At 43.5% G+C, this 19357-nt stretch overlaps 1 protein-coding gene across 3 annotated transcripts in view; it reads left to right on the forward strand.

Annotated features, from left to right (window-relative positions):
• The window catches only part of ROR2 (receptor tyrosine kinase like orphan receptor 2), a 230511-nt gene that overhangs the window by 177926 nt on the left and 33228 nt on the right, over window positions 1-19357 (forward strand). For all 3 annotated transcript variants that reach the window (XR_012495647.1, XM_019713868.2, XM_074330190.1), the window contains one exon: window positions 18918-19205. Coding sequence is in view for 2 of the 3 variants with exons in the window: in XM_019713868.2 (XP_019569427.2) it covers window positions 18918-19205 (288 nt within the window). In the remaining variant the exon portion in view is untranslated. The remainder of the gene's footprint in view (window positions 1-18917; window positions 19206-19357) is intronic.

The following is a 19357-nucleotide window of genomic DNA, read 5'->3' on the forward strand; positions in this document are numbered from 1 at the left end:
GGCTCTGGTGCCTGCCCAGTCCAACCCTTGTGTGTGTCGTCTTTGGATCCTTCAGCTTGTTTGTGCCTAGGGGCACCAATCCCAGGACCACTTTCATTGGGATCTCCTGCAGGTCAAGTTCAGCCACAGCCCATGCCCCACCCAGGGCCACTCGTCTGGAGCCACACAAAAATCCACAGATGGCTTCTGCTAGTGCCATGCTTGGAAGTGCCTCGAGTGGCCAAGCTGCGAACCAAGCCTGGCTGCCGCTTGTGCCAGGCTTGGGGCTACTTATTCGGAGGTACAGGGCACACTCACACCAGATGCTGCTTCCTTGGTTTCCATGAACCTTTGAGAGAACCTAGGAGAATGTAGCTTGAGCCAGGGAAGGCGGTTTGTATGACAAAGCCACTGGAAGCTGCCTGGGGTGTGCCTGAAAGTTGGGTGGGGCGTGGTCTGGAATCACCAGGGCCTGGTGGACATGGGTATCTTGGTTTGGCTAACGGTATTAGCCAGCTTGAATGAGACTTAGATACAGTGGCTGCCTGTGTCTGCAGGCCATAAAGGGAGAGGGCTCAACATAGACTCTACCAACTCCTCCGTCCAGGAGAAAGCTGGCCCTCCAGCCCTAATTCCAAGTCAGTTCCCCACCACATGTCCCTGCCGCCTCTCTAGCTGCTGCCCCAGAGCTGGAGCTCAGAGCCAGTGATTCCGTCGGTGAGTAAGTCCATGTTCAATCCCTTTAAGAGGAGTGCCTGGGACTCCAGCCACCCTCTGCCTCACTCAGCCACAATCTCTGCTGGTTTTCACAACCAGAAGTTATGAGGATGTCTCTCCCCAGCACTGAAACCCTGAGCTTGGGGTGAGTCTGGGACCGCTTGCTCTTCTGGAGAGTAGGGGGGGCCTCCACAGCCTAGATATCTCTCCTAATTTTTAATGGTCACACATAGGTGTGGGACCAGCTCTTTCCACATCTCTGCCCCTCCTACCTGTCTTGACATGGCTTCTTCTGCATATCCTTAGTTATAGGACTTTAGCTCAGAAAGATTTTAGGTGATTCTCAATGATGGTTGTTTTGTAGTTCACTTGTAATTTTGGTGTGTGTGTGTGTGTGTGTGTGTGTGTGTGTGTGTGTGTGTGTGGTCCTGAGAGGACGCAAGCACAGTGTTTACCTGCTGTGTCATCTGGACCGGAACCTCCAAGATCGTACTTTAAATGTACCTGTCGCACATCTCAGGTTCTGCAATGTCTGTGGGAAGTGGATAACTTCTGCAAGGCCTGTGGGCAGGTACTGATCCCACAGCAGTCCCACCATGCTGCGTGTCCTGCCTAAGGAGAGCTGCTCACCACCCTTGCTGAAAGCAGGAGGAGAGTTCCTGCTTTCATTGAAGTTATAGGTGATCTCAAACGCATTGCAAATTATAGGGCAGGAACTGATGCCTGTTCACCAGGCTCTCCCCTGCTCTGCAGCATGCTGTATGGTGGAGCTGAACTAAGATTTCCTTGGATGGAGGAAACAGCCATCAGCAGAGGTCACTGTGTTGGCATACAAATGAAGCCTGCGTTCTCCTTTTACTGAGTGTTGGTTCCTGATTCACGTAGTGTGTGTGGACCGATTAGTATATATGTTGGGTGCATTTCTGGTTTATTCTGGAACTCTGTGTGTGTGTGTGTGTGTGTGTGTGTGTGTGTGTGTGTGTGAGAGAGAGAGAGAGTTAGAGAGAGAGAGAGAGAGAGAGAGAGAGAGAGAGAGAGAGGGAGGGAGGGAGGGAGAGAGAGAGATGTTTCCTGGAGTTTAGAGTGAGGGTCTCCAGGTGATGGGGTAAAATTGAAAACAGCACCCCAATTGCAGACACAGCATTAAGTCTGTGACTGGGAACATGGGCCCAGGCTGAGCTGCAGGGCTGGGCCCCTGCACCTCCTCACTGAATGTCCCCTGGCCCATCACTGAAACCTCAGAGAGTGTGCGGAAGGCCTGAAACATTTCCCACGTCCCTCTGGACAGAGCTCTCATATAGGTTCCAGGCTCAGAGTCTGTGCCTCTCCTGAGGCAAAGGCCATTTGTTGGGCACCCCTGACCTCCTGCCAGCTGCAAATTTGTAATGCCTGTTGCGCTCTCTGGGTTGTGGACAAACCCAATAGTGCTGGGACAAAACCACAACACACAGTAAGAGGCTTCAAAGCGTGCACAATCGTGTTGTCCAGGGCTGAGACGGGGAGAAGGGCCATGGACACATGCATGTGAGCCCACCTGGGAGAGCAGGGATGCACCCAGTGACTTCTCGCTCATTCTTCTCAGGGCCCCCCAACCCTCCTCACTCTTCCCAGTAGTTTCTGCCACCAGTGCTGCAGCTGGCATGGAGTTACGGCAGCTGGCGGCAACTGTCATCTGGCTGGTGTTGTCGATTGCTCTCGTCCCCATTGAAGTGACAGAGAGGGTAGTGATTCTTCTTCCTCAACTTGTTGGGTTTAAATACTATACTGTAACAGGCTGATTCATGTGTGCTTGTCTTATGGCTGTCCCTGAGGGTGTGTGTGTGTGTGTGTGTGTGTGTGTGTACACACGCATGCACACCTCCACCTCTGTGTATCTATGCGTGTGTGTTCATGTCCCTGTCCCTTTGTGAGGATGTGAGTGTTACCCTGTGTGTAGGTCTTGCTTTGTCTAGTTGTCTCCTTTCTGCTTTGTCCCTCTGTTCTTCCTCAGTCCCTCTGGCCCTCTGCACTAGCTTCTGAGGGCTGTCATAAAAATGCACCATAGGCTAGGTGCCTTAAACAATAGGAACGTATGCTCTCACAGTTCTGGAGGCTGGAAGTCTCAAATCCAGGGGTCGGAAAAGTTGGTTCCTCCTGGAGGCTCTGAGGAAGAAAGTGTCCTGTGTCTCTGTCCTTCTATTGCTGGCAGTCCCTAAAGTTCCCTGGCTTGTGGCAGCATCACGCCACTCTCTGCTTCTGTTGTCACATGGCCTTCTCTTTGTGTCTGCATCCAAATGTTCTTCTTATAAGGATTGGAGTAAGCCCCCCACCATATGACCTTATCTTAACTTCATGGCATCAGCAGTGACCCTATTTCCATATAAGGTCCTCTTCACAGGTTGCAGGGATCAGATCCCAGCATCCCTCACAAAGAGACACAGTTCACTGCTCTGTACTCTTCTCCAAATGTGCACTCTTAGGCACTTTTCTCCACCTCTCAGGTTCTTTCATTTCATTTTCCCCTGTTTTCCTCATTTTTTTTCTGCTTCCCATTCTAATCTCACACCCTCTTCTCCTGCCCTTATTGCTCTCCTGCTGAGCACCCCACCCCCAATTTTATACGACTGGTCCTGTGCAGACCACTAGACAGCTCTGCGGGAGAGTCTGAGGGGGAGTGCCCCACTGCCATTGCCCCGTCTGATTTATTGCCTATAAATACTTCCCCCGAGAAGCGCAGCTTTGTGTCCTCTCTGCGGCTCTCAGGGCCTCCTAGTCACCTGCCCTTCCAGGCAGGTGGTCTGTTTTGTTTCCCACCAATCTTAGCCCTGTGACCCTGTGACCCCTCATAGATAAGTCTTCCTTATCTCCCTCCCAGACCTGTCAGTGTGTCCTGGTTAACAAACAAACCCTCAAACACCTAAGTAATCTGACCAAGTTGGTGAACATGTGCACTGTCTATAGGGATAAAAAAATCACTCAGCGTTGATCCGACTGTGAGGCAGGAATGGTGTCCCAATCACAGGTCCTCCAGTGCCGGCTGCCACTGGTGTCTTCATGCTTGGACTCAGCTCCACCATCCAGAGTTGGAGGTGAGCAGAGAGCTGGCCTGGGTGGCAGGGAGATGGAATCCATCAGTCAGTTGTTCAAGTTACTCTGCTGTGAGGAAGGGGAACCTACTGGGGCAATTCAAAGGGGACACTTGTGTTCTCCTGTCTGACACTGTGCAGTGCTGACTGCATCCAGGGAGCTGAGTTCTCTGTTGCCAGGCCTGGCTCCTCTCAGCCTGCTCAGTCATGTCTGAGGAGATTTGAAGTAGCTCTCGAGGAAGCCATCATGAGCTATGGGAGCTTAGCAATGGGTGGTACAAAACCCATATTTTGCACATAAGGGAAATAAAGCTGCAAGGTTAAATGGCTGACTGTGGATTAAACACCAAGGGAGAGCACAGCATGGCGCTATGTCTTCACAGAACTTTCTTTCTAGCTTTTCATTTTGGCCTCCAGAGAATTAGTGATGGCTAAAATGGTAGACCAAACTAACTTGGCCACTCTCCCACCTAAATTGCATGCAAGTGCTCAATCAGAATAGGAAGGAAACAGAATGTGACAGCCTGGGCGCTGGGACAGAAACCACTTGAGGTGGTCCCACTTTTTTGGCAGCCTTGGAGAACAGCCCAGTTATCCTGGGAAAAAGTTTACCTGAGGCAAAGAGTTGGGCTCTGCAGGTGTCATGCAGGTATGAAATGGGCTGCCCAACAGTGACAGGTGGTGTCATCACGTGGCCGTGGAGCAGATGTGGATGCATCCGTGGGCATCAAAGAAGAAGGGGCACCAGTAAGACACCTCAGTTAAGCCAGTGCGGGCAAAGGGTACTGCACATTTGTCAGGCCATCAGTGGTTGGATGCTGGAAGAGCCCCCGGAACATAAAAGTTCCCCTAGAAAGAATACCCAGGAATAGGAAAATCCTGAGTGAGACTACCTGAAAAAAATAAATACACTAAACTTACTGATTTCACTGGGAATTGAATGTATTATGTTTCCTTCAAGCAGGAGAAATAAGGGGTTGAGACAAAAATCAAGTTTGGTTTTACAAAAATAAAGGCATTTACATTTCTTGTAGCCTAGTATAAGACCTGTGAAATATCAGCTCTGCTACAGAAACTATGCTGTTAGGCTCAGTTGCATTGTAGCCCTGGGATTTTAACATCAAACTGGAAGCAAACGCATGGGGTCTGGAGAACAGAGGTGTTGTGCATAAGCCTCCACAGAAAGCCAGGTGACCTGGGCGCTCCAGTCCTGGGAAAGGGATGGTTTCACCCATCAGCCCAGGGAGTGACTCAGCCCTGGTTCCAGGTGGGAAACAGACATTCTCCCTGTGAGAACTCAGACTTAGACTTGTCACATGGCCTTTTCTCATAGGAAAACAAATCTACACAGCCAGAATGTTGTGGGGGAATCCCGAGTCCCAGAGCTCACATGGGAACTTGGCACAGCCTGTCGCAGGGATCTAGTCCTCAAGGAATTCCCACAGGAAAACCAGCCGGACAGTGAAAAATTACAAAGCCCAGGGTGAGTAGTGAGTTAGCAAACTGAAGCCAGAAGGATTAAAGATAAAAGAAGAAAAAGCAGTAGTGGATTTTAAAAGAAACCAAAGAAACTTTGAAATGACAATTATGGTTGATGAAATGAGGAACTTCATTGATAAGTTAAGGAGCAGGTGGTAGTGCACAGCCAAAGATAAAGTAAAGGGTAGGCAACACAGACATAGGGAAAGGGCATGAGGAATCACATAAGGAAGTCCAGCATCTGTCTAGAGGGAGATTTCAAAGGAGAAATAAAGGGGAAAGGAGAAACAATATTTCGTGATATTTTGGTAGAGAATTTTACACAATTGAGGACAGCACACTTCTTCAGAAGTTGGGAATGGCACTGAGGCCCAAGGAGGCTAAAATAAAAATAAATTCATGGTTAGCAGTACTTTGAAATGGCAAACACAAAGGGGAAATATGGAAAGTAGCCTAAGAGGGGAAAGGTCAGATTTCCTGCAAAGGAATAAGAATGGGCAGGACTTGCGTCACTAAGTGCAAAAGCCAGAAGACAGTAGTGTAATTGCCAGTCTAGACTTCTGTACCCAGCTAAACTGTTATTCAAGGGTAAAAGTAACAGGTATTTTTAGACCAAGACTCAGTGTTTACAACCTCAGTGCTTTACCCGGAGAAGGAATGTGAATCAAGAAAAGCTCAGTTGAATCCAGGATGAAGGAGTGAGATGCAAGCAGTGTTGACAAGGAAAGAACTTGGTAAATAGATCAGCAATCTACATGACTCTGTTAGTAAACATCATCAATAATAATGACCACAGGGGCTTAAAAACAGGGTGTAACTAAACATTGGAAAGCAGTAACTCAAAGCTGTGGTGGTTTGAGGGATGACTGCAGCTCACAGAATTCCAAGGTGCTTGTATTTGGTCATATTTAGGAGACTTTGTCAGATTAGGTATGCCTATAAAAAGTAGTCAAGCTAGCCACTTAAGTATAACTTTCCAACAAGAAAAGGGAGAATAAAGAAAAAAAAAAGTAGAAAATAGGAAAGGAAATTAAGAGACAAAATAAAAACATTAAAAATAAAACCCATCAGTTAACTCATAGGTTAACATATATAGACTCATAAATTAACATGTTAGATTATTATTCTTTAAAAGATTCATGTCTAATACCTTTAAAATGATTTAAAACTTGAAAGAGTAGGACTATATTAACTAAAAGACCTCAGGTAGCTACATTAATAGACAAAATGGTCTTTTAGACATGTTGGTATCAGGACCAGATGATGTAATAAACCTGAAGTTTATTCCACTCAGCAACACAATTTGACAGAATTACTAATAGGTGATAGACACAGAATCAATTGACATATATCTCATTGAAACTAGTAGATAAGCACATTAAAAATTTAAACAACACAGGAGCAGTAGCTGGTCTCAGCTCATGGATCACAGGAGGCTCTTTCAGACCAAACAGCCAGCCACAGTTCATGTGCTACCAGAGGCACTTTGAGCCACCTGCAGTGAGCCCTGGGCCTGCACTGCACTCTTTCTTGGACAACTCTTAGGGTCCAGGGGTCCCAGACAGGTGGCAGCTGGCCTCAGTTTGTTCTGAGCCTTTTGCTGAGTAGCCTCAGGCTCAGCACTTGTGCCAACCTGAATATTAACCTGGTGAACACCAGTCACCCCACCCTGGTGACTCCACCTCACCAAGTAGAATACCACCTGAGGCTCTTCCAATAGCAGAAGAGCCTTACAGGGAGCCAGCAGGTGGCAGCAGTCCTTGGGGTGCCCTGGGCCTTTGGTTGAGCTGTCAGGCCTGGTACTGTGGTGGCAGCCAACCTTGGTTCACAGTGTAGCTTCTCCCACACACCTACAGGTCCAGCACAAGCAGCAACCAACCATGGATCCCATTGTAGCTGCTACCAGGTAGCTCCAGGCTGTCTCAAGCAGCATAGGAGTTGGCCTACATAGGAGTTGCTTCCAAGAGATCCCAGAACCAACACACCTGGAGGCCATCTTCCAACCACTACAGAGCAGCACCTGATTAGCCCAAAGGGTGGTTACAACAAGAAGCAGAGTCCACTGGGGCGAATCCGGCTCTGCAGGGTCAGCCCCCGCACAACAGCACCTATGCTATGGGTATGGCCAATCCTCACAGCCAGTCAGCCTAAAGGTGAATCCCACCCACTGACATGCAAACAACAGTCAAGTCTCAGTTACAATAGGAGGGCACACACAGTCTAGACAAGGGACCCTCTTGGAGCATCCAGCACAAGAGATCAGGGAGACTGCACCACTGGGCCCCTTAGGACAGCTATCATGGAAGGCCACCCAGCCAAGAATGGGAGACATAGTGCATCTACCTAATACATAGAAACAAACACAGAGAGGCAGCCAAAATGAGGAAACGTCCTAAATGAAAAACTAGAAGAAAGCTCCAGAAAAAGAACTAAACAATATGGAGGCAAGCAACCTACCAGAGACAGAGTTCAAAACACTGGTTATAGGATGATCAAGAAACTGAGTAAGAACTTCAGGAGAGAGATAGTAGGCATTAAAAAGGGCATAGAAACCATAAAAAGAATCCGTGAGACATGAACACAATAACTGAAGAATGCAGTAGATTAGATGAAGCAGAGGATCAAATCAGCGATTTGGAAAACAAGGTAGCAGAAAACACCCAATCAGAACGGCAAAATAAATAAATAAATAAGTAATGAGCATACTTTAGGAGACCTCTGGGACCAAATCAAGTGTAACAACATTCACATTCTGGGGGTACCAGAAACAGAAGAGAGAGAAAGAGGGATTTAGAACCTATTTGAAGAAATAACGCCTGGAAACTTCCCTAATCTGGTGGAAGAAATAGACATACAAGCCCAGAAATAGAGAGTCCCAAACAAGATGAGCCCAGAGAGGCCAACCCCAAGACACATCATAATCAAAATGTCAAAGGTTATAGACACAGAGAATCCTAAAAGCAGGAAGAGAAAGGCAGCTACAGTGTTTCCCCGAAAATAAGACCTAGCCGGACAATCAGCTCTAATGCGTCTTTTGGAGCAAAAATTAATAAAAGACCAGGTCTTATTTTACTATAAGACTGGGTATAATGTAATATAATATAATAATATATAATATAATATAATATAATATAATATAATATAATATAATATAATATAATATAATATAGGGTCTATATTAATTTTTGCTCCAAAAGATGCATTAGAGCTGATTGCCCGGCTAGGTCTTATTTTCGGGGAAACATGGTAGTTACCTACAAGGGAGTTTCCATTAGACTATCAGCTGATTTCTCAACAAAATCTTTATAGGCAAGAGGGATTGGCACAAAATATTCGAAGTGATGAAAAGCAAAGGTATACAACCAAGACTATCCAGCAAGGCTATCATTTAGAATTAAAGGAGTGATAAAGAGCTTCTCAGATAAGGAAAAGTTAAAGGAGTTCATCACCACCAAACCCGTATTTCAAGAAATGTTAAAGGGACTTCTTTAAGAAAGAGAAGGGGAGGGAGGGAACATAAATATCAATAATAAAATAACAATAACTATGTACCTATCAGTAATCACTTTAAATGTAAATGGATTAAATGTGCCAATCAAAAGACAGCGTGGCTGAATGAATAAGAAATCAAGACTCATACATATTCTGTCTATAGGAGACCCACTTCAGACTGAAAAACACACACAGACTGAAAGTAAAGGGATGGAAAAAGATATTTCATGTGACTGGAATGGAAAAAATGCTGGGGTAGCAATACTTATATCAGACAAAATAGATTTCACAACAAAGGCTATAATAAGAGACAATGACATTAAATAATAACAAAGGGATCAATCCAACAAGAGGATATAACCCATGTAAACACTTCTGCATCCAACATATGAGCACCTAAATATATAAAGCAAATATTGACCAACATGGAGAGATCAACAGTAATACAATCATAGTAGGGGACTTCAACACCCCAGTGACACCAATAGACAGATCTTCCATACAGAAAATCAGCAAGGAAAAAGCAGCCTTAAATGACACACTAGACTACATGGATTTAATTGATTTTGGGGTTTTTTTAGAACATTTCACCCCTGAGCAGCAGAATATCCATTCCATTTTTCTCAAGTGCACATGGAACATATTCCAGGGTAGACCACGTTACGCCACAAAACAAATCTCAATAAATTTAAGAAGACTGAAATCACATCAAGCATGTTCCCGAACCACAATGGTATTTATTGAAACCACAAATTGGTATTTCCACAATGGAAACTAGAAATCGATTATAAGAAAAAACTAAAAAACACAAACACATGAAGGCTAAATAACATGCTACTAAACAATGAGTGGGTTAATGATGAGATCAAGGAAGGAATTCAAAATGTACTGTGAGACAAATAAAGTGAAATCACAACAATTCAAAATCAATAGGACACAGTGAAAGTAGTTTTAAGAGGGACATTCATAGCAATACAGGCTACCTCAGGAAACAAGAAAAATCTTAAATAATCTAACCTTACATCTAAAAGAACTAGAAAAAGAACAACAAAGCCCAAAGTGAGTAGATGGAAATAATAAAGATCAGAGCAGAAATAAATTAAATATAATCTAAAAAATAAAAAACCCCAATACAAGTGATCAGTGAAACCAAGAGCTGGTTCTTTGAACAGATAAATAAAATTGATAAACCTTTAACCAGACTCATCAAGAAAAAAAAGAAGGGACCCCCAAAAAATCAGAAATCAAAGAGAAGTGACAACAGACACCACAGAAATACAAAGAATTGTAAGAAAATGCTACAAACACTTATGTGCCAACAAATTGGACAATCTGAATGAAATGGATAAATTCCTAGTAACATACAATCTTCCAAGACTGAATCAAGATGAAATAGAAAATCTGAACAAACTGATTACTACTAATGAAATCAAATGAATAATCAAAAAACTCCCAAAAAACAAAAGTCCTTGAACTGATGGCTTCACAGGTGAATTTTATCAAACATTCAAAGATGAATTAGCACCTCTGTTTCTCAAATTATTCCCGAAAATTCAGAGGAGGGAAGGTTCCCATCTCATTTTATAAGGCCAGCATTACCCTGATTCCAAAACCATACAAAGACATTACAAAAAAAGAAAATTCTAGTTCAATATCCCTGATGAACACATATGTAAAAATCCTCAACAAAATATTATCAAACCGGATTCAGCAATACATTAAAAAGTTCATACACCATTATTAAGTGGGATTCACTCACACACACACACACACACACACACACACACACACTATCCTGGAGGTGCTCTGAGATATGATGGAAAAACCAGGTCTTTGGAGACAGCTAGACCTGCCTTTACTGGCTATGTGACCTTGAACAAAGTCCTTCAGCTCTCTGAGCCTCAGCCGCCTCAGTATTAACCTCGTACAATCCTCATGAGGCTTAAATGAAATAACCCTCATTAAGCTTAAATGAAATAATACATGCCAAGGGTTTAAATAATTTCCTTAACAAATTATAGCTGTTGTTAATATGTCATGCATTAACAGGTTTTAAATGTTAAGAAAAAGACTGGATTTACTGTGTAGATCCACCAATATTGATTTGCAATATTACACCAAGCAAGGTTGGTGTAATATTGCAAATCAATTAATATGGTATACCACATAAACAAAATGAAGGATAAAACTCATATGATCATATCACTAGATGCAGAAAAAAAGCACTTGACAAAACTCAGCATCCATTTATGATAACAACTCTCAGCAGAATGGGAATAGAGGGAAAATATCTCAACATAGTAAAGGCCATATATGACAAACCCACAGCTAACATTGTAGTCAATGGGGAAAAGCTAAAAGCAGTCCCCTTCAGATCAGGAATGAGACAAGGATGTTCACTTCCACCACTTTTATTCAACATAGTATTGGAAGTCCTAGCCTCAGCAATCAGACAAGGAAAGAAATAAAAGGCATCCAAATTGGAAAGAAATAAAACTGTCATTATTTGCAGATGTCATGATACTGTATATAGAGAACCCTAAAGAGTCCACCAACAAATCTACTAGAACTGATAAATTAAGTCAGTAAAACAGCAGGATACAAAATTAATGTTCAGAAATCAGTTGCATTTTTATACACCAAAAATGAACTGTCAGAAAGGGAAATTAAGAAAACAATCCCATTTATAATTGCATCAAAAAAAAATTCTTAGGAATAAATTTAAACAAGGAAATAAAACATCTGTACTCAGAAAACTATAAGAAACTGAAGAAGATACAAATAAATGGAAGCATACACTGTGGTCATGAATAGGCAGAATAGTTAAAATGTTCATACCACCCAAAGCAATCTATAGATTCAGTGAAATCCCTATCAAAATACCAATGGCATTTTTCACAGAACTAGAACCAATAATCCTAAAATTTATATGGAACTGTAAAAGACCCTGAATACCCACAGCAATCTTAAGAAAGAAGAAGAAAGTTGGAGATATCATACTACCTGATATCAAACTATACTACAAGGCAATAGTAATCAAAGCAGCATGGTACTGGCATAAAAACAGACACAGAGATCAATGGAACAGAATAGAGAGCCCAGAAATAAACCCACAATATATGGTCAATTAATCTTTGACAAAGAAAGCAGAAATATACATTGGGGTAAAGACAATCTGTTCAATAAATGGTGCTGGGAAAACTGGACAGATAATGCAAAAAATTAGAGTGGACCACCTTCTTACACCATATACAAGAATAAACTCAAAGTGGATTGAAGACTTAAATGTAAGATCCTAAAAAATAAAACTCCTAGAAGAAAATATAGGAAGTAAACTCTCTGACATTGCTCATAGTGATATTATTTTCTGATAGATCGCCTCAGGCAAGGGAAACAAAAGAAAAAATAAACAAATGGAACTACATCAAACTCAAAAGTTTTTGCACAGCAAAGGAGCCATCAACAAAAAGAAAAGACAATGTACTGAATGGGAGAGGATATTTGCCACTGATACATCTGATAAGGGGTTAATATGCAAAATTTATAAAGAACTCATATTATAACTCAACACCAGAAAAACAAACAATCAAATTGAAAAATGGGCAGGGGACCTGAATAGACATTTCTCCAAAGAGGACATACAGATGGCCAATAGACATATGAAAAGACGCTCAACATCACTAATCATCAGAGAAATGCAAATAAAAACCACAATGAGATACCACCTCACTCCTGTCATCGATAAATCAACAAACAACAAGTGTTGACAGGGATGTGGAGAAAAGGGAACCCTCGTGTGCTGTTGGTGGGATTGCAAATTGATACAGCCACTATGGAAAACAGTATGAGGCTTTCTTAAAAAATTAAAAATAAAACTACCTTATGACCCAGCAATTCTACTCCTGGATATTTATCTGAAGAAATCCAAAACACTAATAATTCGAAAAGATATATGCACCCCTATGTTTACTGCAGTGTTATTTACAATAGCCCAGGTATGGAAGCAATCTAAGTGCTCATCAATAGATAATTGGATAAAGAAGATGTGGTATATTTATACAATGGAATATTACTGGGCCATAAAAAGAATGAAGTCTTACCATTTGAGGCAACATACGTGAACCTGGAGGATATTATGCAAAGTAAAATAAGTCAGAGATAGACAAATACCATATGATCTCACTTATATGTGGACTCTAAAGAACAAAATAAACAAATACAACAGAAATAGACGCAGATACAGAGAATAAACTGAGGGTTGCTGAATGGGAGGGGGCTTTCGGGGCTGCGTGAAAAGGGGGAAGGGATTAAGAAGTATAAATTGGTAGTTACCAAATAGTCACAGAGATATAAAGTACAGCATAGGGAATATAGTCAATAATATTGTAATAACTATGTATAGTGCCAGGTGGGTTCTAAACTAATTGGGGAGGTTTCTTTAAATTATATAAATGTCTAACCACTATGCTGTATACCTAAAACTAATGTAAAATAATATTGATTGTCAACTGTAATTGGAAATAAAGTTTAAATAAAGAAAGTAGAAGAACGGCAAAAGTTTATACCATGCAAAAATTAAGCAAACGTAAGTGGCCATATTAATATTAGATAAAGTAATCATCAAAACAAAATTTGTAGAGACTAAGTGGGACATTACATAAAAGAATCAATCCACCAGGAAGACAAAACAAACCCAAATATGTGCAAACCAAACAGAGCCTCAAAAAAATCTGAACAAGAAAATTGACAAGCTGAATCTGATGGGCATGTGACCACAACTCCTGCACTGAGCAATTAGGGAAAACACATTCTTACCAATCAGATGTGGGCTGATGCTGCACTGGCCAGAAATCAAATCTCTGTGGTATCAAAGAATCGTCATCACACAGGCTATGTTCTGTAACAACCCTGCTGTTAAAGCACACTTTTAAAAACTCATAGCTAAAAGAAAAATATAATGTAAATTGCAAGATATTTGGATCTGACACACCATATATAAATAAAATAAATTATTGGATGCTTAAAGAAAAAGTTGAAGGAGATTTCACGTTTAATGCATGTATTAGAAAAGGAAAAAGAAAATTCATTAACTGCAGAAGTTTGAAAAAGAGTAATAGTATAAAGATGTGAACAGACAGCTGCAGGAGAGCCCCAGTGCCAAAAACCTTTTGCAAGATGCTCCAGCTCATGAGGAAATGATCTTGGATGATTCAGGTGGACCCAGTGTGATCTCAAAGGTCCTTATAGGGGAGGCAGGTGGGTCAGATCACTAGTTGGAGGTGTGATAAGAAGCAGAGGTTGTAGTGATGTCAGCAGTGCCAGGAGCCAGGGTGTGCAGGGCCCTTTGGAAGCCTAGAAGGGAAGGAGAGAGACGCCTGCAGCTTCCAGAAGGAAGGCAGCCCCACGACACCTGGATTTTAGGACTTCTGACCTCCAGACTGTAAGACAATAAATTTGTGTTGTTTTATGCTACGTTTGTGCTAATTTGATACAGCAACAACAAGAAATTACTACAATGTATAAACATCTAATCGTTTTCCTATAAGCCTTAAGCTACTTATATGGAAATAATAGAAATAAAACAAAGTCACACAATAGTAAGGAAAATTACAGAGTATCTTGAAAACTGCCTGAAAATAAATGTGAAGATCTGTATGAAAAAAATGATAACGCTTTTCTTAATAGATGAGAAGTTCTGCAGTAGTGACACAGACCTTACTTTCTCACTATTGTCAAGAGGGCAGTTTTATACAAATCATCTGTAATAGCAGTTTTCTCTCCATCAACATATGAACTTTTAAATGGAACTTGTCAGGATGATTCTAAATTGAATTTGAGAAACTAGACGCAAAAGTAACATTTGTTATTCTTGATGTCTAAATGTGTTAGTCATCATAATTGAAAAAAAAGTAACGTTGCCATAGCAACCGGCCAAGATCAGTGGGGCAAGATGAGAAGTGTATGGAGGTTGTTTTAGGTGGGCACCCAGGGGACACCCCCTGAGGTGGTGACCTTTGCACAGAGACTTGCCCCTTGAGAAACAGCGAAGATCTGAGGGCAGGGTATTCTCGACCAAGCACAGTGAGGGACAAGTTGGTGTATTTTAGGAATAGCAAGGGACCCCCCCCTCCTTCAGTGGAGAGAGTGTGGGAAAGGTAGAAAAATTACAGAAGCATTGATACCAGGGATATAAATTAGCTTTTCTCCATTATCTGTCTTCCTACTTTCTTCCCAAGGTCTTAGCTTTGCTCACCTACCTACAGAGGGAGCTATGAATTTATGAAGTCATCATGGTGTCGACCTGTAGTTTTGGTCTCTCTGAGCGTCCAGAGAACATGAAGGAGGCTGATTCAGGGCCTCTAAGGGGACATAGGCACCGCCCATAGGGTCCTGTCCAGTCCCTTCCCAGCTGGACAGGCCTTCTGCATGCCATTGGCATCCACATCCTCCCCAGGTATGGGTGCTGGCCAGTCAGGAACATTTTTCCAGTCCCAGGACCCCCCCATGGATGCTTGTCTCCGTGTTTCTGATCCTAAGTTCTCTCTTGGCTAGGTCTAGCACACTGAAATGACAGCTTTTCTTTCTCCTCAGCCCTTGGGAGCAGGGTTCTCAGCCCAGGCTACAGGCACTGACTGGGACGTCACTGCCGTGGGTGCAGGTGGGTCTTCTGTATAAGATCTCAGGTGACCCCAGTGTGACAGCAGATTGGAGCCCACTGGTTTAGATGGTATAGGATGGAGACGAGTTGGTAAGAGCCCCACATGTGGACTAGGTCCTAGGTTCTCCTTTGTTTTCTGTAAATTGAGGAAGATGGGGCTTTAGGGTGAGAGAAAGGAAGGCTATCTGCTTAAATAGGGCACCTCAGGCTCCCAGCAATTGAGATGGCCTTTTCCCAGGGTCCCAGCAAAGCTGAGGGCAGCTGTCAGTTGTGAGCACTCCAGGAAGGACACTTTCAACAGATTGGCCGGCCCCCTGCCCCCTTTGCTTGACACCTTCTCCTCCCCTCCCCTCCCTCCCTCCCCCCACTTGCTTTTATCTGGTTTGTCCACCTGGCCTGACCTTTCCATCCTTCTCAGAGGGCATTTCCTGACCCCAGGACTACGTTTATTTCATCCCCCCAAAGTGAGACCCCTTTCCCACTGAGTCACTCCCTAATTTCCCCTCCCCCAGCCTCTGGCATCAACTAATCTGTTTTCTGTCTCTATGGATTTGCCATTTTGGCTTTTTCACATAAACAAAAGTGCTTTGATGATTAAATCAAGTGTGTTAGGTATTTGATTCCAGCCCTGATGGATTTCTTCAGTCCATGTTGGCTATTACTACTAAAGCATCTAAAAGGGAAGTGCTGGCACCATCTCTCAGCTAAGCCTCATTCGGCCTCCACTAGAAGGTTTCACAGTGTTAGACGGGTGAACACCACGCTCTCCGTGCGTGCAGAGGGTAGAGCAGGCAGGAGTTCATCTTGTCTGCAGTTCTCAAAAAAGAGCCTTCTTGGGGGAAACAAAAAGCCTAAGTCTAAACAGTTGTCAGCTTGTCATTTAAGGGTGTAGGAGAAGCTGTTGAGGGGAATGAAGGAGAATTCCATGTTTCCATACCCATGCGATGTAAAACACGATATTCTTGCAAAGAAGTAGATACTAGGGGTCCATTTACGGTAATGGATTGGACAGTCTCAGTTTCTCCCCAGGTTCCCTTCTAAGTTATACAAAAAGAATATTCTCCTTAACTTTCTTCTCTGACCATTCCTCTCCCTCTCCTCCCTTTCTAGACAAATGTTTCTTCTGTGTTGAAGAAGATCCTGCTATATATCTTTCAAGATATTCAACCAATTAATAGAGATAGCCCAAGTTGTTTACACATATGCCCTAAAAATGGAGGGAGGTGGTGGCAGAATGACTCGAGCTAGCCCCCAAGTGGATGAGATGACAATCGGCAGCAACCACTGTGTCCGGGCCTCCAGAACTCCTGGATCTGCTCTGTTTGGATTGTTGATAGTCAGCTCACAGAGACAGACCCTCACACGCCATCTTTACCCCAAGTGTGCTGTGGCTGCTGGGAAGCCATGTTTTGTCATCAGTGTAGAGATGAGAATTATAATTGAGCTATGCCAACAGAAGAGATTGTTGTGACTTTAATATGCATTTGCTATGTTAAATTACAAATTGATGACTATTTTATATGCCCTACACTGCATTTAATGTTATGAAGACCTTAATGAAACGTTTGACAATGAAGCAACTTGCACGTTCTTCATATGAAACCCTCTGATTAGCACGGGCGCTGGCCAGAACACCATGAAGCAATGTGCTCACCGTAATCTGGGTGGCCCAGATGGTACCAGATTGTCAAATAAGATTTAATTTTGTGTTCAGAGGCACAGGGTCTGGTGCAGGAGCCTCAGGAATGCAGGTCTCCCCAAGTTGAGCTGGTGCAGTTGAGTTAATGAGGAATTAACATCGGGAATGTCACCCAGAATGACATATGGAATGTTACCCTGCTTGATCCAGCCCATCTTTTCAGGGGGCTATCATTGATATTTTGGTTACCTTCCAGCTTTGTGTCATCGATAGGATTCTCTTCTACAACTTAATTCAGTGCATTAAGAAAAGGGCTGGCTAGCGGGCAAGCAAGGTAGAACCTAACAGTATTATTAGCCTTATTTGTGTGTGTGTGTGTGTGTGTGTGTGTGTGTGTGTGTGTGTGATGTAATTTTAGCATGCATGTTTACCTTAAGAGAGTAAACCCCCAGCCCTGACCTGCACCACACATGTACATGCACACACGCATGTCACATACACACACCGCACCACACACATCCACAAAATCATACCACAAACATGTACCACACACACATACCACACACCCTCACATACCACAGATGCACATACCCACACACACACAAACACCTCTCTCTGCTGACTGTTCCAGTTTCTCTTGTTCTCACTGCCTATGTCACCGGCTAAGCGCTCCTTCCCCAGGCTGCACTGGGTTCCCCCATTCCAGGGCAGTGTTTCCAGCCCTACTTGCTCTGTATTCTGGGTACTTTGGGGCCCTGTTTTCCTTGCAGAGTACTAGTGCTCAGCAACTTCTTCCTGCCCATGTCTTGGGTGCTGTGGGGTCAGAACCTCCAGCAACACTCAGCCTTGTCATTTTTGTTCTGTTCAGGCTGGTGATTAGCGTATCTGGTGTGGCAGGAGGACCATGGATTTTCTGAGCATGAATTTACATCATAAGTTAGTGAGATTAGATTAGATTTAGAGAAAAGAGAAGTACAGCCCATCCTCATTTCCGGATTCTGTTATCAAGAGGTCCCCTGCTGCCTAACGTGTGTTTGTAACCACAGATCAGTTCTCACGTGCTTTTGTGGTCATTCACAGACATGCCCAGAGGAAGGAAAGTTTGGATTGCCTGCTGCTCGCTGTCCCAGCAGAAGCTGAAGCAGGCAACGTGCTGGCTCCCTGTTTCAGCTCACCCCGGAAACGTGTCCTTTTCATGGTCTATCACCCCTTGTTTTTCACATTTTTGTTGGTGATTTCACTGCTTAAAATGCCCCCCAATAATGGCGCTGAAGCGCTGTGGGTATTCTAGGTGAAAAGCTGTGATGTGCCTTATGGAGGAAACACGTGCTAGATGAGCCTCCTCCAGGCGTGGGTTACACGCTGCTGGCTGTGAGCTCAACGTTATTGACTCAACAAAATATACGCTGTGTGCCAACAAAATGCATACACATTTTAAGAATGGAAAAAATAATAATAATATGTACCAATAACAAAAGATGAATACAAATCACGTTGGACTTCTGCAATTATAAGAGGTGCTCAAAGTGGTTACCAACAGCATAATTTTAGTAGTTTTTTCCTTTCTTAAAATGTGTACACTTTTTCTGGCATCCTCTGTATTAAATAAGGTGTCTTTAAACAGAAACATTCATAAAATAAGGTTACGTAATGTTAGTTTAATGGAAATGCTGTGACCAGAGGCTCAGTCACAGCCGTGCTTCCCGTAGCCCCTAACTCAGTGTTCGTGGCAACATTCTAGAATGCCGTTACCGCCAGTAACGAGAGTGGACTGCACGCTTGTGAGAGAAATGGATGCCTTCCCGAGGCAGCGCCTCGCAGGAGCTCAGGCTGCCCTTTCCTCCAGCCCTCGCTGAAGTCTGCTCTTCTGTGACCCTCTCCTTTGCAGGTTACTTCCTGAACTTTCTGGAACCGGTAAACAACATCACCATAGTCCAAGGGCAGACGGCAATTCTGCATTGCAAGGTAGCCGGCAACCCGCCCCCCAGCGTGCGGTGGCTAAAGAATGACGCCCCAGTGGTGCAGGAGCCCCGGCGGGTCATCATCCGTAAGACGGAGTATGGCTCTCGGCTGCGAATCCAAGACCTGGACACGACTGACACCGGCTACTACCAGTGCGTGGCCACCAACGGGATGAAGACCATTACCGCCACCGGCGTCCTGTTCGTGCGGCTCGGTAAGTGGGACAAGGTGGGCCTGTCAGTTTGCAGCTCAGAGCTTCCCAGGCACTGAAGGGGAGATTAATTTGCAGTTTGAAACTGAACACACACACACATGCCAGCAGAGAGGAAATGTGTAAAGCCGTTCCCCACGGCCTTTCTCATTGTG

This window comes from Rhinolophus sinicus, linkage group LG04 (genome assembly GCF_036562045.2).
Source record: "Rhinolophus sinicus isolate RSC01 linkage group LG04, ASM3656204v1, whole genome shotgun sequence".
In the NCBI taxonomy this organism is placed as follows: domain Eukaryota; kingdom Metazoa; phylum Chordata; class Mammalia; order Chiroptera; family Rhinolophidae; genus Rhinolophus; species Rhinolophus sinicus.